Source organism: Micropterus dolomieu, linkage group LG07, assembly GCF_021292245.1.
Source record: "Micropterus dolomieu isolate WLL.071019.BEF.003 ecotype Adirondacks linkage group LG07, ASM2129224v1, whole genome shotgun sequence".
NCBI lineage: Eukaryota > Metazoa > Chordata > Actinopteri > Centrarchiformes > Centrarchidae > Micropterus > Micropterus dolomieu.
This window is the reverse complement of record NC_060156.1, coordinates 2,178,899-2,197,833: the sequence shown is the minus strand read 5'-3', so window position 1 is coordinate 2,197,833 and position 18,935 is coordinate 2,178,899. Positions and strand designations below refer to the sequence as shown.

Genomic DNA, 18,935 nt, shown 5'->3' with positions numbered 1-18,935 from the left:
ACAGGAATATAACATCTCCTACGACTGCTACGCAGATGATACCCAGCTCTACATACCCAACTTAAGTCGCACACACAGTGACTTCAGACTCGACTTGAGACTCGTCCTCAATAGACTTCAGCCTGGACTCAGACTTGAGGTGCGGGACTTGTGAACAATGTTTGTTTTTAGGAAACGTCTGATGAGCTTGCTGTTATTCCCCTCCCTGCGTTACCTATAACCTGCCTACGTAACACGTAGTATCAGCTGCGCACGTGAGAGAGGACAACAAACACCGGAAGCTGCTGAGCCATTCATCATAACTTTGGCTTTAAAACTTCATACAACAAGACCGAAACAAAGAAAATAATAGGTTAGTAACCTGAGGTTAGTAAACATGTTTAACTCAGCATTGGCCATCTAATGTTAGCTTGCTTCTGGCTTTAGCTACGACCTACGAGAGCTTCACTCGGACTATGTTATGAAAAGATGAATGAGCGTTTGTTTGCTTGCCAGACTTGTGGTGGTTGACTAATGTAATCATTTATTGTTGATGATGTAATGTTATAGTTTTATTTAGTTAACGTTACACTGGATTTGAGAGTCTTGGGAAGGTGTTGACTTACAGTAGTTTATAAGCGGTCAGTGATTGCATTGTATATTGCATGGTTGTGCTGTGTGAAAAACAAGTTTCAGGTTTATTGCTGATCATGTAACGTTACAGTTTTATTTAGTTAACGTTACATTGTGTTTGAGAGTCTGCAGGGGGTTTTGTCTTAGGCCCCATCCACACTACTGTATTTTCGTGTCAGACCTTTTGCTACATTTGCACCACCCGTCCAGACTAAAACAGCAAAAACGAAGGCATGAAACGGAGAAGTTTGAAAACACTGCCGACCCCGTTTTTCGTTTTGAATAGAGATCGTAATTCTTTGTGTCAATAGGGCCTTAGAGTAGTTAATAGGCTGTCACTAATAGGATTGCACATTACATGGTTGTGCTCTGTAAGTGAAAAACAGGTTAGTTAAAGAATCTCTTATAGCCGTGAAGTTTTATAAGCAGCCTGGATTGAATGCAGCAGGTGATACAACATTCATTATAGACTTGACTTGGTCTCTAGCTCAAAGACTTGAGACTTGACTTGGACTCTTGCTCAAAGACTTATGAGCATCTCTACCCATGAGACAAAAACTGCCTCAGCAGGTGCCTTGAGGCCATCAAAAACGGCCTGGCACTCAATTTCGTGCAGCTCAACGATAATAAATCAGAGGCTGTGCTTCCCGGCATCCATTAAATTTGTGTCCACCTGAAGTTTGCCCTGCTGTCTGTTTTATTTAGTTGTTCTGTCATTGTTCTGGTTGTATTTGTGTTTTGCCACTTACGTTTTTACTATGTTTTATTATTTAAGTCATATTTTAATGTTCTTTGGCTTTTACCACTGTACATCATTTTATAACTTCAATATGTGCTGTATTAATAAACATGACTTGACTTATCTTGATGTATTTTGTCTCCAACCAAGACATTCAAAACATAAAACCATTTTTTTTTAACAGAACAACCGCCAAACAAAGGTTAAGTCAAGACAAGTCTGGCTTATTTATATAGTCCCAAATCACAAGTTTGTCTCAGGGGCTCCAGATAAAGGTTCATTATCTACAACAGTAACTGCCTATGTTAGTGTAGCTGATAAAGACTGTTACTTTCCAACCCTGTTCTGCACCAGGAAGAACCCAATAATGCCTGTTGAGCACGTACAGCATGGAAGCAATTACTAAAACAAAATTAAATGCTTTACTTACCAGCTCATAGTTTGCCGCTGGAACACAAGATGAAGACACCTAAAAACAAAAAAAGAACTGGTCAGTCACATTGTTGCTTATTTGCAGTCATGTTATTTCAAGAACGGTACTGAATCCTGTAACACTCCTGCATTTATGGCATTTAGGTTAGGCTTTATGGCTTCATATCTTGAAAGTGCAACTAAAAGCTTTAACATGCCACCTGTGTTATATTCCATAGCCACATACAGATGCAAACCAGAATAGACGGGAAGGCTTCATTAGACGTAAGGATACACTGATCAATATTTTCACAATAACAATAAAGAAATGTTTTATGTACAAAGGGGTCACTCGTAGTGGCAAACCCACAGAGAATTATTACCCCACTATGTAGTTACCTTCAACTCTACGAAGCTGCGAAACAATTAAACAACTCACTATCTGTCTCTGTCTCTCTCTCTCTCTCGCTCTCCACTGTGTCCTCACGGACAAGTAGCATGCAACTAAGAGATTTCAGGTTGAAGAAAGGGAATTTGTGATCAGATGATAGAAAGGTTGAGAAGAAAGAGAGCCACATGTTTAAATATGGCTTTTGTGGAGCTTTTTCGTTCACCGCAGCTCCGTCTGGCGGGGGAACAGCTGCTCTAGAGTGACCGACCTCAGTGTCCAGACTCCAGACCTGTATCGGATTTAGACCACATATGAAAGTAGCCCAAATTTGAACGGGAAAAGATCAGATTCCATGCGACTTGGCCTGTTCACACTGTCATAAAAAGATCAGATATGAGTCAAATATGAGCAAAATTTTTGGATTTGGGTCACATTGGCCTGCAGTCTGAACGTAGCCTTAGTGACATGTTTTACAGCCCAAACCTTTACTGTTTCAGTTTGGTCTCGCCATTCTCATCAGCTCCATTTCCAGGAGCAGCAGGCAGCTGTTATCAGTAAAACTCTGATAAACCTACTGTACTCTACCTGCTCAGCACTAAACAACAGACAGACAAAATTAGCGACTAGCTGGTGAACATAGTGCTATTATCAACTACATGTAAAAATAAGTGACTGTTTGCCATTATCAACTTTATAAGGGGGATATGTCAGTATTATCGTGCTGCCCCCAAATGGCCAAAAAAACAATGAATGCAGCTTTAAACTAAGCTGTTTACTGTATGAAGCTGTTTACTGTTTAGTGTATTGTATGCAACATTTCCATCAGAAAGGACAGAATACTTAGAATTGGCAATGGGCAAGTATAACAACAACAATAATGCCTAGAGAACTCAGCAATGCTATCAGGTTTAAAGGACAAGGTAATGATGGGAGTGTTAGCACAGCAATAATCTGATTAAAAAATGTAATTGTTCATCTCTCTAATCTGATGCTGTAAAAAAAATTTAAAAAAAAGTGGTATGTTTGCGTGAAGTATCAGCATAAGTTGGTCAGTGGTGGGATTGCGCCAACAGACCTCATGATCTGTCAAGTGCCCAAGCTAATCCGATTACCATCTGACAGTTTCCATGATGACTCTGTGAGTTTGGAGCAAGAGAATTAGGACTGAGGCTGATAAACAGGAAGAGTATAATGATAATGGCCTCAAACAGAAGATTTAAATGAAGTGCTCCCAGAAAAAGATGACCGCTTGATGAGGATGAAGACAAACAGGATGTCACCACTGATGCTTCCTTCCTGTGCATGTCTGTGTTCTGTCCCTCTGTTCCTGTTTCACCATCATTTTTCTAATGCTGCACATGTTTTTAAAAAAAATCCCTACAAACTTAATTTTCACCAATTACAGATGTACACAACCACGTCCTCTGTAGATAACAGCAAACGATAGAACGGGACAGCCTTATGATTCCACCAGACTTTTCACTTGTTTGTAGCCTCCATCCTTTTATAACTATCACAGAACTGTGTCTGTTTAAGCGTTGAAAGATTAGGCCTCTGGGTTATCCCAACTGTTGACCTCTAAAAGCACCTTTCATCTTAGCCACTGCTCTGCCACTCTCCTTATCCAAGACTAATTGTTTCATTGCATGAACACAACCATTCTGCTCTGTCGGGGTCTGCTCTGCGTTACTGTTGAGGCAAGCACATTCCCCGTCTGCCCACAAAAAAAATATATATAAGAAAATGTTTTTGACAAGAACCCTTTAATTAGTTTCTGACCAGGATATGTACCGAGCAGGATGCTGTTTCTAAATTGGCATTAACATATTTTTGCCATCTCTGTACTGCAATGTTTTGTTACTTATCAGCCTACATACAGTGCACGCAGATATGAATATATATGCAATAAGCTATTATTGCCCTACACACTGGCCCAGCTAATTTATTGGTCAAGCTCTAATTCCAACCCCAATCAAGTAATTGTAGACTAACAAAGTCCCAAACAGCCAGTGGGGTTAAGACATTAATTAATTAATTGGATGGAAAATCTACTGTACTTTTGGGGTGTAGTATTTTGGACTACCCACAAGCAGTGGAACTAAATGGCCCACTGGATGACTGCCATTTCGATGTTAGAATGGCTGATTAGATTCACAAAGTTGAGGATATGTGAGTCACCTCGGGTCATTAAAGACTCTTAGTCTCTTTTATAGCTGTTATCCCATCTGAAATACAGGAATGTTAACTCTAAACAGGAAATGACCTTCATCAGCCTTTATCAGATTACATGTTTTAGTCCCTTTTAGCAGTAGAAGCAGCTGATGCACTGATATGAAAAGAGGCTATGCCTAAATTTAAGCCATCCACCAGCATACTTCCAAAACACTCTCACAGTCAAGCTTCTGAGATGTTAAATAGGAAAGTGCTGCCACTTTTTTTTGCAAAAGTGAGGTCAAAGGAAGAATCTGTTTACTTATTTCATGGGAACAAAATGTACCTTGGTGACTGCTGTCACAGTTGCCCAACACGTCGTCCTATGCATCAACAGCCTACTTGAATGATGGCATCTCAGTGGAATGCGTCTCTGTTTTTGAGAATTTTGTCTGGCATGGTGGAGAGTGTCTGGAGTTGACAGGATACTGTATCTCCATCTGGCTCAAATCACCTCCATCACAAGTTATTCTAACCCTCCAAGAACACCCTCCTTTCCCCCAAACCCCCCTCCTGCTCAACCATCCCTATCACTTCGTGCACAACAACATGCCGTTCTTCCCTCAGAGGCCTTCGGGTGCCCCCCTTCCTGCCCTGACTCCTCAGGCCTGGTCAGTGTTTCCACCTGACGCTGCCTCTGCCCGGCAAGCTGCTGACAGCCAGTCCACCTGCAGTCAGAAATCACTGAGTACGTATGGAGGCAGACTAGGAGCCGAGTATTTGGAAGATCCTACCTACTTGTATGCACATGTAAACATCCTGGTTAAAGAAATCTTAAGTACAGTACAAGTGCAATACATCGACCCCATGTCATTCCCACCAGAGCTCTGCTAAGCTTCAAGAGGTCTAATATACTAATAAGAGCCCAAACAATAAGCCACGGCATTAGACAGTCTACTGCTGCTCAAATTCTACCGATATCTTAAAAAAAACTTCTTTCTTGTCCTGTTCCAAACTGACACATGAGCAACCCCAAGAGCCTTTTCTCCAGCAGAAATGACCATGAAGGTTCAGTTGAACCAAGCAAACTGTTTAACCCTCTGTATCTCTAATGGAGATGCTCAGTGGTCAAAATGATGTTAATGTTGTAACTTTACAGCTTCCAAGGATGAATGTGTGCAACTGTGAAGCAGGGAGCTGAAAAGAACATAATGTACATGGCAAAAAAAGTGGTCCCGACTCATGAGCAGGTGGAGGACAAAATGACTGCGGTCTTCCTGTTTGACAAACCTTCAAACTGGACTTCTTGGTTGATAATCTCCTAAATATACTTTATAGCAACACACCCACACCAGTACAGAGCCCCAAAGTTGTTTGCTTTAGTGTTGTTGTCAGACTAAAGGCGCCATTAAGCCCTGTAGATTAATACAATGAACACTGTTGTGACCTGGCAACCTTTAATTCAACGATTCCGCCGTCAGATAAACCGTCTGATACATTGTGGGGCATTAATGGGAAATTTAATCATGAAATGTGACTTTTTGGGAACACTGTGCCAGCAGACGAGTAAAACATAACACAAAGAGCCACTTCATGAACAACCTCTCCAAATGTCAAAAAGACTATGGCAACTGACATTTAGTTGAATGTAATTCATACATTTTATTTGTGCTAAACAGAGGTAATTATGTTTGAGACAACATCAATGCCATGTTAGCCAATGCCGCCAGTGTAATAAAGCTTCTGATGTAAAGGTCAGACTGAGTGGGTAGGTAGTCCGCCCACATCAGAATAGCTCACATTCTCCCTCATGCTAAGTAGTTAGCATCTTAACTTGTAGCTGGAGTGGAACTTGTCCACTGATCAAGCAGTCACAAGCAGGATCTCCCAGAAACCACAGGGAATATTTATATGCAGGGTGCAGTGAGCACTTAGCAGTTGGTTAGCCACAAGTCAAGCAGTTGGAAACCACCAGGTGAAAAATACTGCTGACAAAAACCATCTTATCTGAAAAGTATGCAGCGAAGGACGTAATGGGGCCCACATGTTACCATTCAAAATAATGGAGGTATGCGAGTTACAGATTGTTGCTAATTACATGATTGTTTGCCATGCTAGCAGCGTGGCTATGAAGATAGCTTTGTCGGTCGGTCCAAAACTTTTTCCTCTAGCACCGCTAGACATTTGTGGTTTTGACTGAAACATCATCAGGCTTAGCTGTACTTTTTGTTTAGTTCTAACACAGTCCTTATAGGCAAGTCAGGCCACTCAGCCGCCATCTTGGACTAACAAGACCGGGCTCCTGAATAAGATCTGCAGTAAAATCTAATAAAAATTGCTGTAAAAGTGTGACGACTTTGCCCCAAAATAAGGTTTAAAAAGTGTGTTTCCCGACCGGTTATACTTTTACTGGTGTAGAAGTAAAAAACAGACCCTTACGTCAGTGGAACCACACGATTGGCTGAAATATATTTCCCGCTTTGGCTGTGAAAATCAGATGATTGGCTTTCTGGCGGGAGGGGGCGGGATAACCGCCAACTTTGGCGTTACGGACTTTCCCCTTAGAGTTGTATTGAGGATGTGATTGAGTGGCGTGTCTCTATAAAACGCCTCTGGTTCTAATTAGCAAATGTTAGCATGCTGCCACACTAAACATACAACAAACATTTTACATGCTAAACTTCGACATGTCACTGTGAGCTTATAAGCACCCTGATGTTAGCATCCAGCTCAAAGCAACACTGTTCCTAAGTTTAGCCTCATATAGTTGTTTTTTTGCATTCTCCAAGAATAAGATCAGATTTTTTTCAAGAAGGTTTTGATGTACTCACATGCCATACTAAAAGTACTCTCAAGCTATCACAAGACAAGATCAGAACAAACCACTGGCCTGGAATCATACTTAAATGTATATTTTTACATCTGAATCGAGCATGTAAACAGTCCATTAAGGCTTCTGAATCATGTTTGAATTTAGATAAAAACCTACACACAGCCTTTGTCTGTGCTCTGCTGTGCGTGGGGGAGGAGGTCTGGCAACAATGTAGGTTGAAGCTATCGGGAGTATTCAAATGAGTGTAATATAATAAAGAATAATTGTGTTTTTGCATTCCGTACATGCTTGTGTTAACAGCATTAAAAAAGGGCCCATTTCCTGCAGACAAAAGCCCATGTCAGACGTCTCTGGCTGGTAGGACAGCGTTCACATGCAGTCAGCTTCCTCCTGGTTACTGACACACTCCAGACACGGTCATGTTATGTAACTGATGTCCGTCTCCCAGGTCTGAATATGTTAATGACCCACACTGATGACAGGAGCCTTCAATGTGTAGAGCCTTAAATAAATAATGAATTGATTCATTGTTTGGGTAAAACACCTGCAGTAAAATCTCTGCTACTCTTATCTCTATAAATCTCAAACAGCAGTGATAAATCGTGGCAGAGAGAAGAACATTCCAGCTTTACTCCAAGCAGTGAAATGATTGCCCGCCAGGTTAGCGTGTTTCCACCGTGGAAAAGAAGCATGCAGCTAAAAAAATGTTCCCCGGCCCTCTGCGCTGGCATATAAACACACGGCTGCCCTGAGTGCTTTTATGTTTATCCAGCTCCTTGCATCTGGCACATCCCAGCAGAACTATTCAGTGTGCAAATTCAATTTGTGAGCCGTAACCAGTAACAGAAGGCTTTTCTGCCGCCGTGATGGTGGAGTGTGCCAGGGTCCGTATGGACTTATTGGGATGTTATCAAAGCACAAAGAAATGATGGGAGAGCTCTGGTCCAAGTGCCCATGCAATATCGCTGCCTTTATCTGTTTCTTTATCTATAATCATTGATTTATAACCATTTTGATGCATCTACTGTATGTATACTGAACGATCATTTACTAGAGTCTCTATGTCCATGTTCATTTTGTCTTCTATCTCGTCTCTTCCTGCTTCTCCACATCAAAAATGTTTATTTTCTTCTGTCTGTTTCTGTGTCTGTGAAAGTTATGGCCTATGTTTTCCCTCCAGGGCAAGTTGTGGAAAGTCTCAGATTTATTGAGCAGATTGGACTGCAGGACAAGTACACGACTGAACGGCAGTCTCTGAACACTATTCTCTGTCTCAGTGCCACTGATTTATGTTTCATAGCATAAGAAACACTTGGAATGGCAGAGCAGGTGCGTGTTTGCGTCAGTTTCTTTTTTGTATGTGTCTTTGTGCATACAGTATGAGTGCACTTTCTTACAGCAGAAATGATCCAGTCCATTAACCAATTAGTCGATCAGCAAAATATTTATTGACAATTTTTGAATTGTTGGTCAAACAAAACAAGATATGTTAAGAAGTCCCTTGGACAACTTGAAATGTGTGATGGACGCATTTCTGAAAAGTTATAGTAATTGACAGATTATTTAAAAACAAAATAATCATTACTTGCAGTCCTAAAACATGTTTGCACAATCCCTGTATGCTCCTGTATGTGTGCAGTGTAAAACTATATGTTATTCTGCTTGTGTATGAATAACTTGAGGCCCAGAGGGATTCGAAAGCCTCTGTATGTCCCCGCCATGTTTCTTCTCCATGGCCGGGGCTCAACTGGCCTTCTGCCGACCGGAGCGCCTGTTCATTCTCGCCCCGTCTTTGTTGGACAGGACTGACGGCCTGGATAGGGGAGAAGCTATGGCTTGTTTCTTTTGTTCCAAAGTTGCAGCGGGGGTCACGTTCCCTTCCCGGGTTCTTTGAGCTAAGAGCCCGTATTTACCAGCACACGCTAATTTACACATTTAGCATGGCTCTCACTGTCTGGCACCAGGCCAAGTGGTGGAGGACGGGGAGGAAGGGGGAACAGTGTGGGCGAGAGAAGAAGGCAGCTGTGAAGAATCAGGGTTGAGGGGGGCTGTATGCCCTTTAGCATCCATAGTGAGAGTCCTTGGTAAGAGAACAGGTCGTATTTCTAATCATACCCGTTTGCCTTCTTCTCCGCCAATTTCTGTGTTTTTTCACTGCCAGTCTCATTTATTCTGTCCTGAAGCAACTCTGACATTTTGGGCAAAGTGCTTGTTTGCCATCTTACCCAGACACAGATCAGAAGATCAATATCCATTTCATCTCTGTAGGTACAGTACAGACAAACGTCTTGGAGGTGTGTTGCTTAGCTTAGCTCAAAGAGGAGAAGCAGGGGAAAACCTCAGCCTCTGTCAAGAGTGAAAAATAGTTTTTCAACATCTCGGTATTTTGTATCTTAGTGACAATCTTAAGATTAAAAAGATTTTCCTACATGATGTCATTGGACATCTGCTCACATGTGGGGAGACGTTAGGAAAGAGTTTAAAGACAGATGAACTGAACAAGTCACACAGAAGAGACTTAAACAGAAAAGGGCTGTAGGAGAGACAAAGGGGTATACCATGGACCAGATATGCCTTAAGACATACGGTAGAAAAATATTGGAATACTAATTTATGTCTGAGGTTCAATGACTTTGTTCAAAACTCTTATAATGAATCTACATCTTCTCCTTCATTTAAAGATCCAGAACTCATCAATAGTGTAGTGTAGTGCTGCTGGACACGAGATGTCTCCTACATGTTTGAAAGCTCCATTGAGGTTTCAAGTTTCCACATCACACCTGTGCAAGTTGCATACTGGACCTCAATTGGCTTCCACAGAAAGTTATAAAATCACAAATCATCTCGTACGTCAAAGTGTTAAACTGTGAGTTAAGGCGAGCACAGAGAAACTTCCCCCCTTCAGCGGATGAATGTGAAAACAAACACTGCACACACATCATGCTGCACAGTGAAGGTCAAACATCCAAGTGATGCAACATCAAGCAAAACATTTTTTTTCAGTTTATTCTACCATTAAACCACAGGACTGACTGCTGGGTCAGAAAATAGTCCCACAAATGACTGAAATTTTTGATGTATGCCTTCCACTGTAAAGTTAAACACATAGAAAAATAACCACATAATATGATATTGTGGTTAATACAGTTATGTACAGTATGGTAGAGTGCACAATTTGCTACAGTCTTTACCATAATCTCATATCACCGCACTGTGCTCTCGAGGACGGGCAAAAGAAATAGGACAGTTGGATAGTTGACAAAAACAATCTCACGTCCAAAAAAAAACGTCCATTTAGTAGCTGTTTTGGAGCTTTGACATAATCATCCACAGATGGAGTTGACCAGCGCCATGGAATTGTATGTAAAGTTCAGATCACTATTTCCCTGAGCACTTCACATCTGCAATTACATGACAACTGGGAAGGTCCATCGTTAGATGAAGATCATGTGATACGAGTAAAAGCTCCAGCTTCTAAAAGCACCTTGCAGTGACAAAGTTTTGCCAACTAACTACGAATTTCAATTTCACTTTGGGTGCAGTCTTTGATCCTCTTACAATTTCTGTTTGTATAGTTTGTGGAGGCTTCTTCTTTAACGCCTGCTATCTTTCTGAACTACATCGACTTTGTATGAGGAGTGCCTCGCTCTCGGGAGGTTGCTGTCAGGAGGGAAGTTGGACGAAGAGTCAACCATGCTGGTGTCTAGCACACCACAACAAGATGAGCAGTTAACTTATAACCCAGGCACAAAAACCTCTAGGAGGGAAGGATATGTATGTTAACATGCAAGTATGCCGCTCTAGCTCACCCTCACACCTACACACTTTACTGTATCTAATGACAGATGGATGGGCGGCGGGATTGGGTTTCACATTTAATCCCATCAAAGTCTCTCCCTGTCTTTCTGGACATCTCCTTATCCGCTGTCTCCTTTATCAACTTCTCTTTAAACTCGCTCTCTTTTTTTTTGGCACAAATTGTTTTGCAACAGTTGAATATGGAAAACGTTAAAATCGAGATGATGTAAGAATTCATCGTGAGATTCTCTCTTCACTCCATATTGTTCATCACTCACATTTTTGATATTCAATATGCATTTTTATATCGACTGAAAAATGAATGAAACATCCTCAGAGCTGCATAACTGGACTCCTGCAAGCGTAAGTCTTTCCAGCTCAAATATTACTATAATAAATATTTCAAATATGTCAAGGAAGGCAAAAATTAGCAGGTCATAAACAAGCAGAGCTAAACTATCAAGGCTGTTAAAAATATATTTCCAACATTTACACAGCATTTAAAATAGGTTTTCAGTCTTTTGATGTAGAAATATCCACAGAGAACACTGCTTTATAGAAATAGTAAACGTGATGCTATTTACCTGACTACCATCCAAAACATAGAAGGCTAATAAAAATGAAGTGCAAAAAAAAGAAATACTACATTTTAAAAAATTAAGAAAAAAACGAACGTAAGATGAGATGTTTTAATGCTGTATACACACGCGGTTTGGAGCCTGACAAATGTCACCTTTTAGCACACCAGTCTCCGCTGTTTGAACCTGGCACCGATGTTTCCTGTCTTTCTGTTCGGGACCCAGCCCCCCTTTCCCCATCAATAAGCCACGAAAAGCAAACAACAATATGAGGGCTTTCTGGAAAAACCAAGGAAACAGGTCTGCGTTCTATAAACATTCCTCAGAGAGACATGAAGGCTTGATAAGGGGAAAAAAAAGAAGAAAACAACCTCTTTACCCTCCCAGTTGACTGCTGGAACACACACACACACATACAGCACATACTTCACATAGTGTTCACATGGATGCTCAGTCATATGGAAACAACCAAAGTTTCAGTCAAGTTTTTAATTGATTTAACTGAACACAAATCAAAGTTACTAAGTTCACGCTTCATCCATCACTTTACTATGAAATTTACATTTTTGCATTATCTCCAAGTTGTCATTTTATTGGGTAACATAATAATTATGAAGATTGTTATACATAGTTTGTACTTGTGCAAGGCTATATTTATTCATATTTATCACTTTGCCCATCTCCATCTGTGGACTGGACATAGTAAACAATTCATACCAGTGCAGATGATATTTAATATTTTTTTCACCTTACACATTTGATTGATAGAAAATATGGGTCAGGGATAGAGAGTTTTGGAAATAAAACAGTTAAGAAATTGTTATTACGTCAAATTAATTTTTTTCTAAATCTTAAAACCAGTTTAGAAAACCTTAGTAAAAAGACAGGATGGCAAAAGCCCCACTCTGTTCCTTCCTGGTGACTGTTCCACTGCTACCAGCACAACCAGAAACCGGTTTTGCCAAATCTGCCATGAATCTTAAAAGAAGCTGTGTGCAGGGATGTAATATGTGACCACAGAGGTTCAAAGTGATGTCAAAGTCTATTCGGCTACGTTCAGACTGCAGGTCTTAATGCTCGTGGTCCGGTGGATTTCAGGTGTAAGACAGAGAAACTGTGAGCAGATGATAGCGAGGTAGAGGAGGAAGAGAGCCACAGTCCGCAGAGGCCCAAATCCAAACTGGAAAAGATCAGATCTGAGTCACAAATGACTTTGGGTCACTTTGGCCTGCAATCTGAAAGTAGCCTTAAGCCTCGTGCAGACTACACGAATCTCAGCGTCAGCCGACGGCCGTGCCGTTCACACCGCACAACTTGCCGTCTTGTGACGCGAGTCTTGAAGTCGTCGTGGCGTTCACACTACGTGACTGATCGGTGACAGGGGGTCACACACTACACGAGCTGAGAGCGGCTCTGTCACCCGACGCTGATCTCAAGAAAACCTGCACACGAAACAGCTGTTTGTTATTATATAGAAATTATAAAGACAAAGAATCTGGGTGAAAGAATGGATTAGCACACGCAGGTAGCAGGGATTGTCTGAGCTACAGAGGGAGCTGGAGGGGAGTAAAAAGGGTTTTGCAGTGAAAAGTAGCTGCCTGCTCTCATTGGCTGGATGTGGATGTCAAGTCGGCCGACTCCTCCAGAAATTTGGTATGCTGGATATCTGGCAGACGTCAGTGATGTGTCAGTGACGTGTCGGGGAACCGTTGTGATGCGTAGGTGAGTAGTTCAAATGACTGGCGACCGCCGATCCACCGCTGATTTATTCCCGATCACAGCCTGACGGTCACCGAGCGGCAAATCGGGCTAAAAATCGTGTAGTGTGAACTAGGCTTTAGATTCAAGTCAACAACTAAATAATATTCAACTAAACCGAGTAAGACTTAGAAACTGACTGGTGTGGTGTTGTAGGTCAGGGGTTTTCAAAGTGTGAGGCGGGCCTCCCCAGGGGGGCTCCAAACGGCTTCAGGTTAGGCTCAGTGTATCGAAGTGAAACAATATTGCGTTAGTTATCAAAGGGAGATGAAATAGAATAGCCTACATGTGTGAGAGTTCAGAGACGCAGTAGTTTTTGGGAACTGTTTTCCCCCCATCAGAGTCAGAAACTAATAAATGCCTTTTTTAAAACTATGTGCAGTCAGAAGTTATGTCAAACAGCAGTATTAGGCTATTTTGGCTCAAGTGCTGAGTTTCTATGAAAAATAATATAATCATGATCCCATAGGCTTCCAGGAATTGAGCGAAACTTACCAAGTAAACTAAAGATGTGGTGTGGGGGTGCCGTTTCCCAAGCTTTGTCTGAGGGGAGGCCCACAATCTCAGACTTTGAAAACCCCTGTTGTAGGTGAAGTCTCTCTTATGCCAACAAACACACTGAACACTTTCAAAACTGGACCATGGGGGAAAAAAGTTTTCTGCTCCTTTATACTGATCTATTGAATTTGGGTGCAAAATACTTTAATATTATGTGATACCAGAAAATCTAAATGTTTTCAAATGTTTACAAATTGTGGAATTTAATCAGAATGAGGCCACGTCTAATTCTGTCTCTCCACCAACGTACAACATCCTGGCCGACTGCATCGGAGGGCATCAGGGCAACGAAAGCTTAAATAAATCTATAGATCTGCAAATTCAAAACTCTCCACATGGCCAAAACATAAAAAAAACTTCAGCTGAATTTCATTGGAGGAGCCACATTCAATAAACATCACGTTACTTTGAAGCCAAAAGAGGTCTGCGTTTGTGAGATGGAGCCCTGCAAGGGTCAAATAAGGCCGTCTACCTCTACAACAATAGCATCTCCTCTACTACAGCTGTAACATGTGGGAAGGAGACAGGGTATTGCCAGTGGTTCCTGTAGCTTGGCACTGATAGGGCGAATGGGGAACGATGTCATTTTGTGATCAACAATGTAAAGCTGCTTGTCAGACTAAACGTTTCTCCCTTTTCTTGTTCCTTGACTACGTAAATGCAAACACTGTTCAAGAAAGGGCCATTATACCAGGCTTTAAGCTTGATTGCAAGGAGTCATTTAAAAGATTAGCCATCATTAAATGTTCAACTATAATGTTCCCCTTTTAGGGGTACTATAAGGAGTTCCTCTATTTAAGGGGTATTAGACTGTGAGGGTCTGCAGAAAGCTTTCATCTGAGTGTGCTGGCACCAGTTATCACTGAAGGACAAACTAGGATTGTGGGCAAGTGGTTTCATTTAGAGTTGAGCTTTTTTAGAGTGGAAATCATAGACTGTATGAAACATTGACGTGAGGGTCCGTGAGGTCACCCGTAGATTTCTGAAGGGCCGTTGTGAAGCTCAATGTGGGCGGCTCCGGCAGTCGCCATCTTGGCAGGGCCTTAAAATTATTTAACAGGTGAGTTATATAAAAATTCACCCCTGTACATTAGAGACCACAAGTTTTTTTTCAACCAGGCTGTGAACATGTTTAATCCTGCTGTAGTGTTATGCATTTTAACATGGGGGTCTATTTACTCGCTTTTGGGGCCAGCCTCTTGTGGCGATGAATGTGCACTAGCTCTTCCACATTGGACTCATTTTTCTTCCTAAAGATTCTGAAATACAAACCTGATTTGATGCACAATTTTGGTCAGAGTGAAACAGCGGGTAGAGGACAAAACCAAACAATTTAACTGAAAACATTAAATCAGTTCTGACTGAATGAATGGGGATGATTCCAAGTTGCAAGGCTTTGTCGTGACTTAGCTGTACTGAGCTTTTAAAACCTCAAAGCTGTGAATTCTAAAGGGCCCCACTGTTCATTTTAACTGCAACATTAGTCTCCGGATATGTTCTTTCATACACTCTTTAAACGCCTTCCTCGGGGCCTGTGACAGCAGTTTCTCACATGTGCCAGACAACCTGCTAGCTGAAACATTATATGACCCTTGAAAAATGTGAAGCTTTTACTGTGTCCTCAATGGATGCTATTAATTATACTAAAAGCCCAACTATAAGGCACGACGCTTTGGCACTGCTGAAGATTATTTATGTTGCTAATGTATTGCAGTTTCAGTATGTGCCAGCATTTAGTCCAGAGGACAAAGGGTATAAATAAATCGCTGTGCAACCATTACAGTTGCACTGCAGAGCATTTTGTGTGTGTGATGTATTGACTTAGTCTATGCTGTATATGTTAACTTTGTACTTGAGCATTAAAATGAGTAAATGTTAAAAAATTTCTCTCTTGCTTATATTTCAATGTACCTTCATCCCTTGAACTGAGGACCAATGCCAAGTTTTCTATCTGTCTATCTATGTAGTACGGCTGCACAATTAATCCAATCGCAATGTCGTCATGTGTGATTACATAACTGCATAACTCCAGGTTGTGGATAGAGTCTTCGGCAGTAGGGCCGGGCAATAAAACAGTAATGATGAGAATTATCGCAATATAATTTTCCTCCTTAACAAAAACACAAATGTTCAATATGTCGTCAATAATTATTTGATGCAACTCATTAGATGATTGGAAACAAATTAGCACTAAACAAGATGTTTATGTTGTTGAGGAAAAGGGACTGAAGAAAGTGGTACTGATCATATTTTCTTGAAAAAATATTTTATCATAATTGTTTTGAATGTTCTACCTCAGATATGTGAAGTGATCCACTGTGTTTGGCATCAAGTGTTTGTAACGTTCTTACCGTAAAATCTAACGACATAATCAACCATCTGGTCCTTCAATTTTCATTCAGGAGCTAAAATCAGCCTTCATGCTTGAAAGAAATAATGATCATTTATCGTGATAATTATCGATATCAAATGGTATGAAATGTTTTTATCGTGATAAAATAATGGGCCATATCGCCCGTCCCTACTCTGCCAGTAGATTTAGCCAGTCACGATGCCAGTGTGCCAATATGTCGTCCTTCTAGCCTTTTTTCTGTTTTACTAGTTATTGTTATAAATATTGTTTCTCGTTTAACTTTGCTATAGTTGAGAAATACACATTTCAAAATGTCAGTATTTTGTGCAAGTAGACTCATAGTACCATTTGTTCAATTAGAATCAAATCGCAATGTTGTCCACAATAATGGCAATGTGACTTTTTCTCCAAATCGTGCAGCCCTATTATCTATCCGTCTGTGTGTCAGTCAATGGGGGAAGGAGAAAAGTGGCGAGGAACAAAAGAGGACAGAACAAATCTGACAGACTAACAGAACAGTGAGAAAGATTGGTACACTGCATTTTTAAATAATGAGTAACGGTAATAAAGATCTGGCTTAGACCCTCGTCTAGCTATTCCTCTGGTGGTTTATGTGGTGAGGTGAACTGAAACAAAGCTTCCAGACTTATTACTGGAGTTTTTAAGACAGACAAGTAATCAAACACAGGTTCCCTCCACAGTCAAGGACTGTGCTCTGTATCAATGAGGAAAAATTATGAAACAAAAAAATACATAGTAATGCAAGAGGTTAAGCTGTGTCTGCAAGGAATGAAACACACACACACAAAGGAAGGATTACATCAGCAGAGAAGCATGAGAATTCATGCTAGTGGTTTTATATGGTCATGGACCAAACTCTTTCTCTTTCACACAGACAGTCAGTCAAAACACACCTTCCCAAACTGCCCAACCCTTCCTACGTGCCTGTCCTGGCTGTATGTGTTGTTGTGTGTGGCTGTGGTCAGGCATCCATCATGAGTTGCCTAAAGCAGGGACGGGGGGGTTGACTGGAGCTCTGTTTCCCCGGCAGATGGTAATGAAGAAAAATGCCTCCTCTGAAATCCAGTCCGGCACAGGCTCCCTGCCAGTGGATGTACGCCTTTCCCACACAACCTGGAGTCATGGGTAATGCCGCTGTCCAGGCAGGACAGTGCTGTGTTACATTTGTGGTCGGCAAAGAATGCTTCCAAAGTTATAGTCATCTTACAGGTTATGACAAATCTGATGTCAAATATAGCCCATTACAGCACAGCCTTTCAAGGTAATCAATCAGTGTTTTCCTCTGTGAGAGGTCACTTCTGGGTGGTGATGAACCCTCAGAGAATTACACACACCTGAATTCTACTGTTGCTCCTTCAATAATTCTACTGTATACCAGTGGTTACAGCTTTTTGTCTTATAGAGGAGCCCTGTTTCAAAATCTACTTTTAAGACCTATTTTATCTTTGTTTACAAACTGACTATATTCCTAATAAAGGTGTGTTTAATTCAATTACCACAAACCATCTCCAGTAAAGGATTCTGTTTGGCTTCTGGGTCTCTGGGCAATTTAATAAAGCTGCCATGTACAGTATAGCGCTGCTGTGCGCACTGTACATAATGGGAACTTGGAAGTACATCCACAATGCACAGGGAGCTGGAGGTGCACAGGGGCCGACAGCTGGGTTCAACTACAGGTTCATGTAACTTTGACAGATGTGACTCAGTGGCCTGGTGCAAGACCCCTCTGTAACTAGAACATCACGGGGATGATACCAGCAACAACCTGGGACCTGCTTTGGCTGCCGTTAAACAACACTACCATATTTGAAGGACCCACACTTTAACCCTTATCTTACAGAGTATCATGCAGTACTGGCAGCACTACATCCTCCCAAAAAATTTTTAATCCATTAACAATCCCACACAGACAGGATTGACAGGGAAAATCACAGTTATGCTACCTTGCAAATCTGTTTAAGAATATATTCTGTTTTCACGCTGTCTCTTTATTCTTTTTCTCCCCAATTTGAAGCAAATTGGAGGCAATTGTAACTCACTCTACGTGCCAAAAATTCCCAAAGTGCTGTGGGGTTTTCAGTGCAACAACTTTTGCAAGGTCCTATTGTGAAACACTGCGGCTGAGTTCATTGCTGCAGGCAGGCACACTGACATCAGTGGAAGAAGGCTAACGCACACACACTTTCTCACTCTCGTAAAAAACATTAGACTTTATAGATAGACAGATGAAATATCACTTTCTACAACAAACGGAAGTTTATTTTTAAAACTGCGCTTTGACCTCCGGGTCAGAAAGGGTTAGCACAGTGTGGTGAAAACAGGCGCACACACACACACACACACACTTAAGTGCCCTCAAAGGTGCTACAAATAGTTCATTCTGTATGCATGAAAACAGAAGAGAAAAAATAAGAAAACTGAAAACATGAGGAGACATACGCCGCCACTGTCATTCCAGCCATGACCGTGGGCCACCAACCACAAACGATGGTGAGCCAGGGAGACCACACACACACACAGGCAGAAACAAGCTGTGCTTTACATGACATGAACACATACAAAGAATACACTCATACAACAAACACACATTCCAATCTCTCTCTTTTACATGCACATTTACACACATTCCTGTCATCCACACCAGCTACAGCGGACATACTCGAAAGCGCTGCGCTGTGCAAACACTTCCGTGCAAATGTATAATCACTGCACACACACACAGATCCATACAA

At 41.3% G+C, this 18,935-nt stretch overlaps 1 protein-coding gene across 9 annotated transcripts in view; it reads right to left on the bottom strand.

The window, feature by feature from the left end:
* Positions 1 to 18,935, bottom strand: part of tns1b (tensin 1b) — a 198,673-nt gene that overhangs the window by 90,739 nt on the left and 88,999 nt on the right. For all 9 annotated transcript variants that reach the window (XM_046053606.1, XM_046053607.1, XM_046053610.1 and 6 more), the window contains one exon: positions 1,782 to 1,820. In XM_046053606.1, the coding sequence (XP_045909562.1) occupies positions 1,782 to 1,820 (39 nt within the window). The remainder of the gene's footprint in view (positions 1 to 1,781; positions 1,821 to 18,935) is intronic.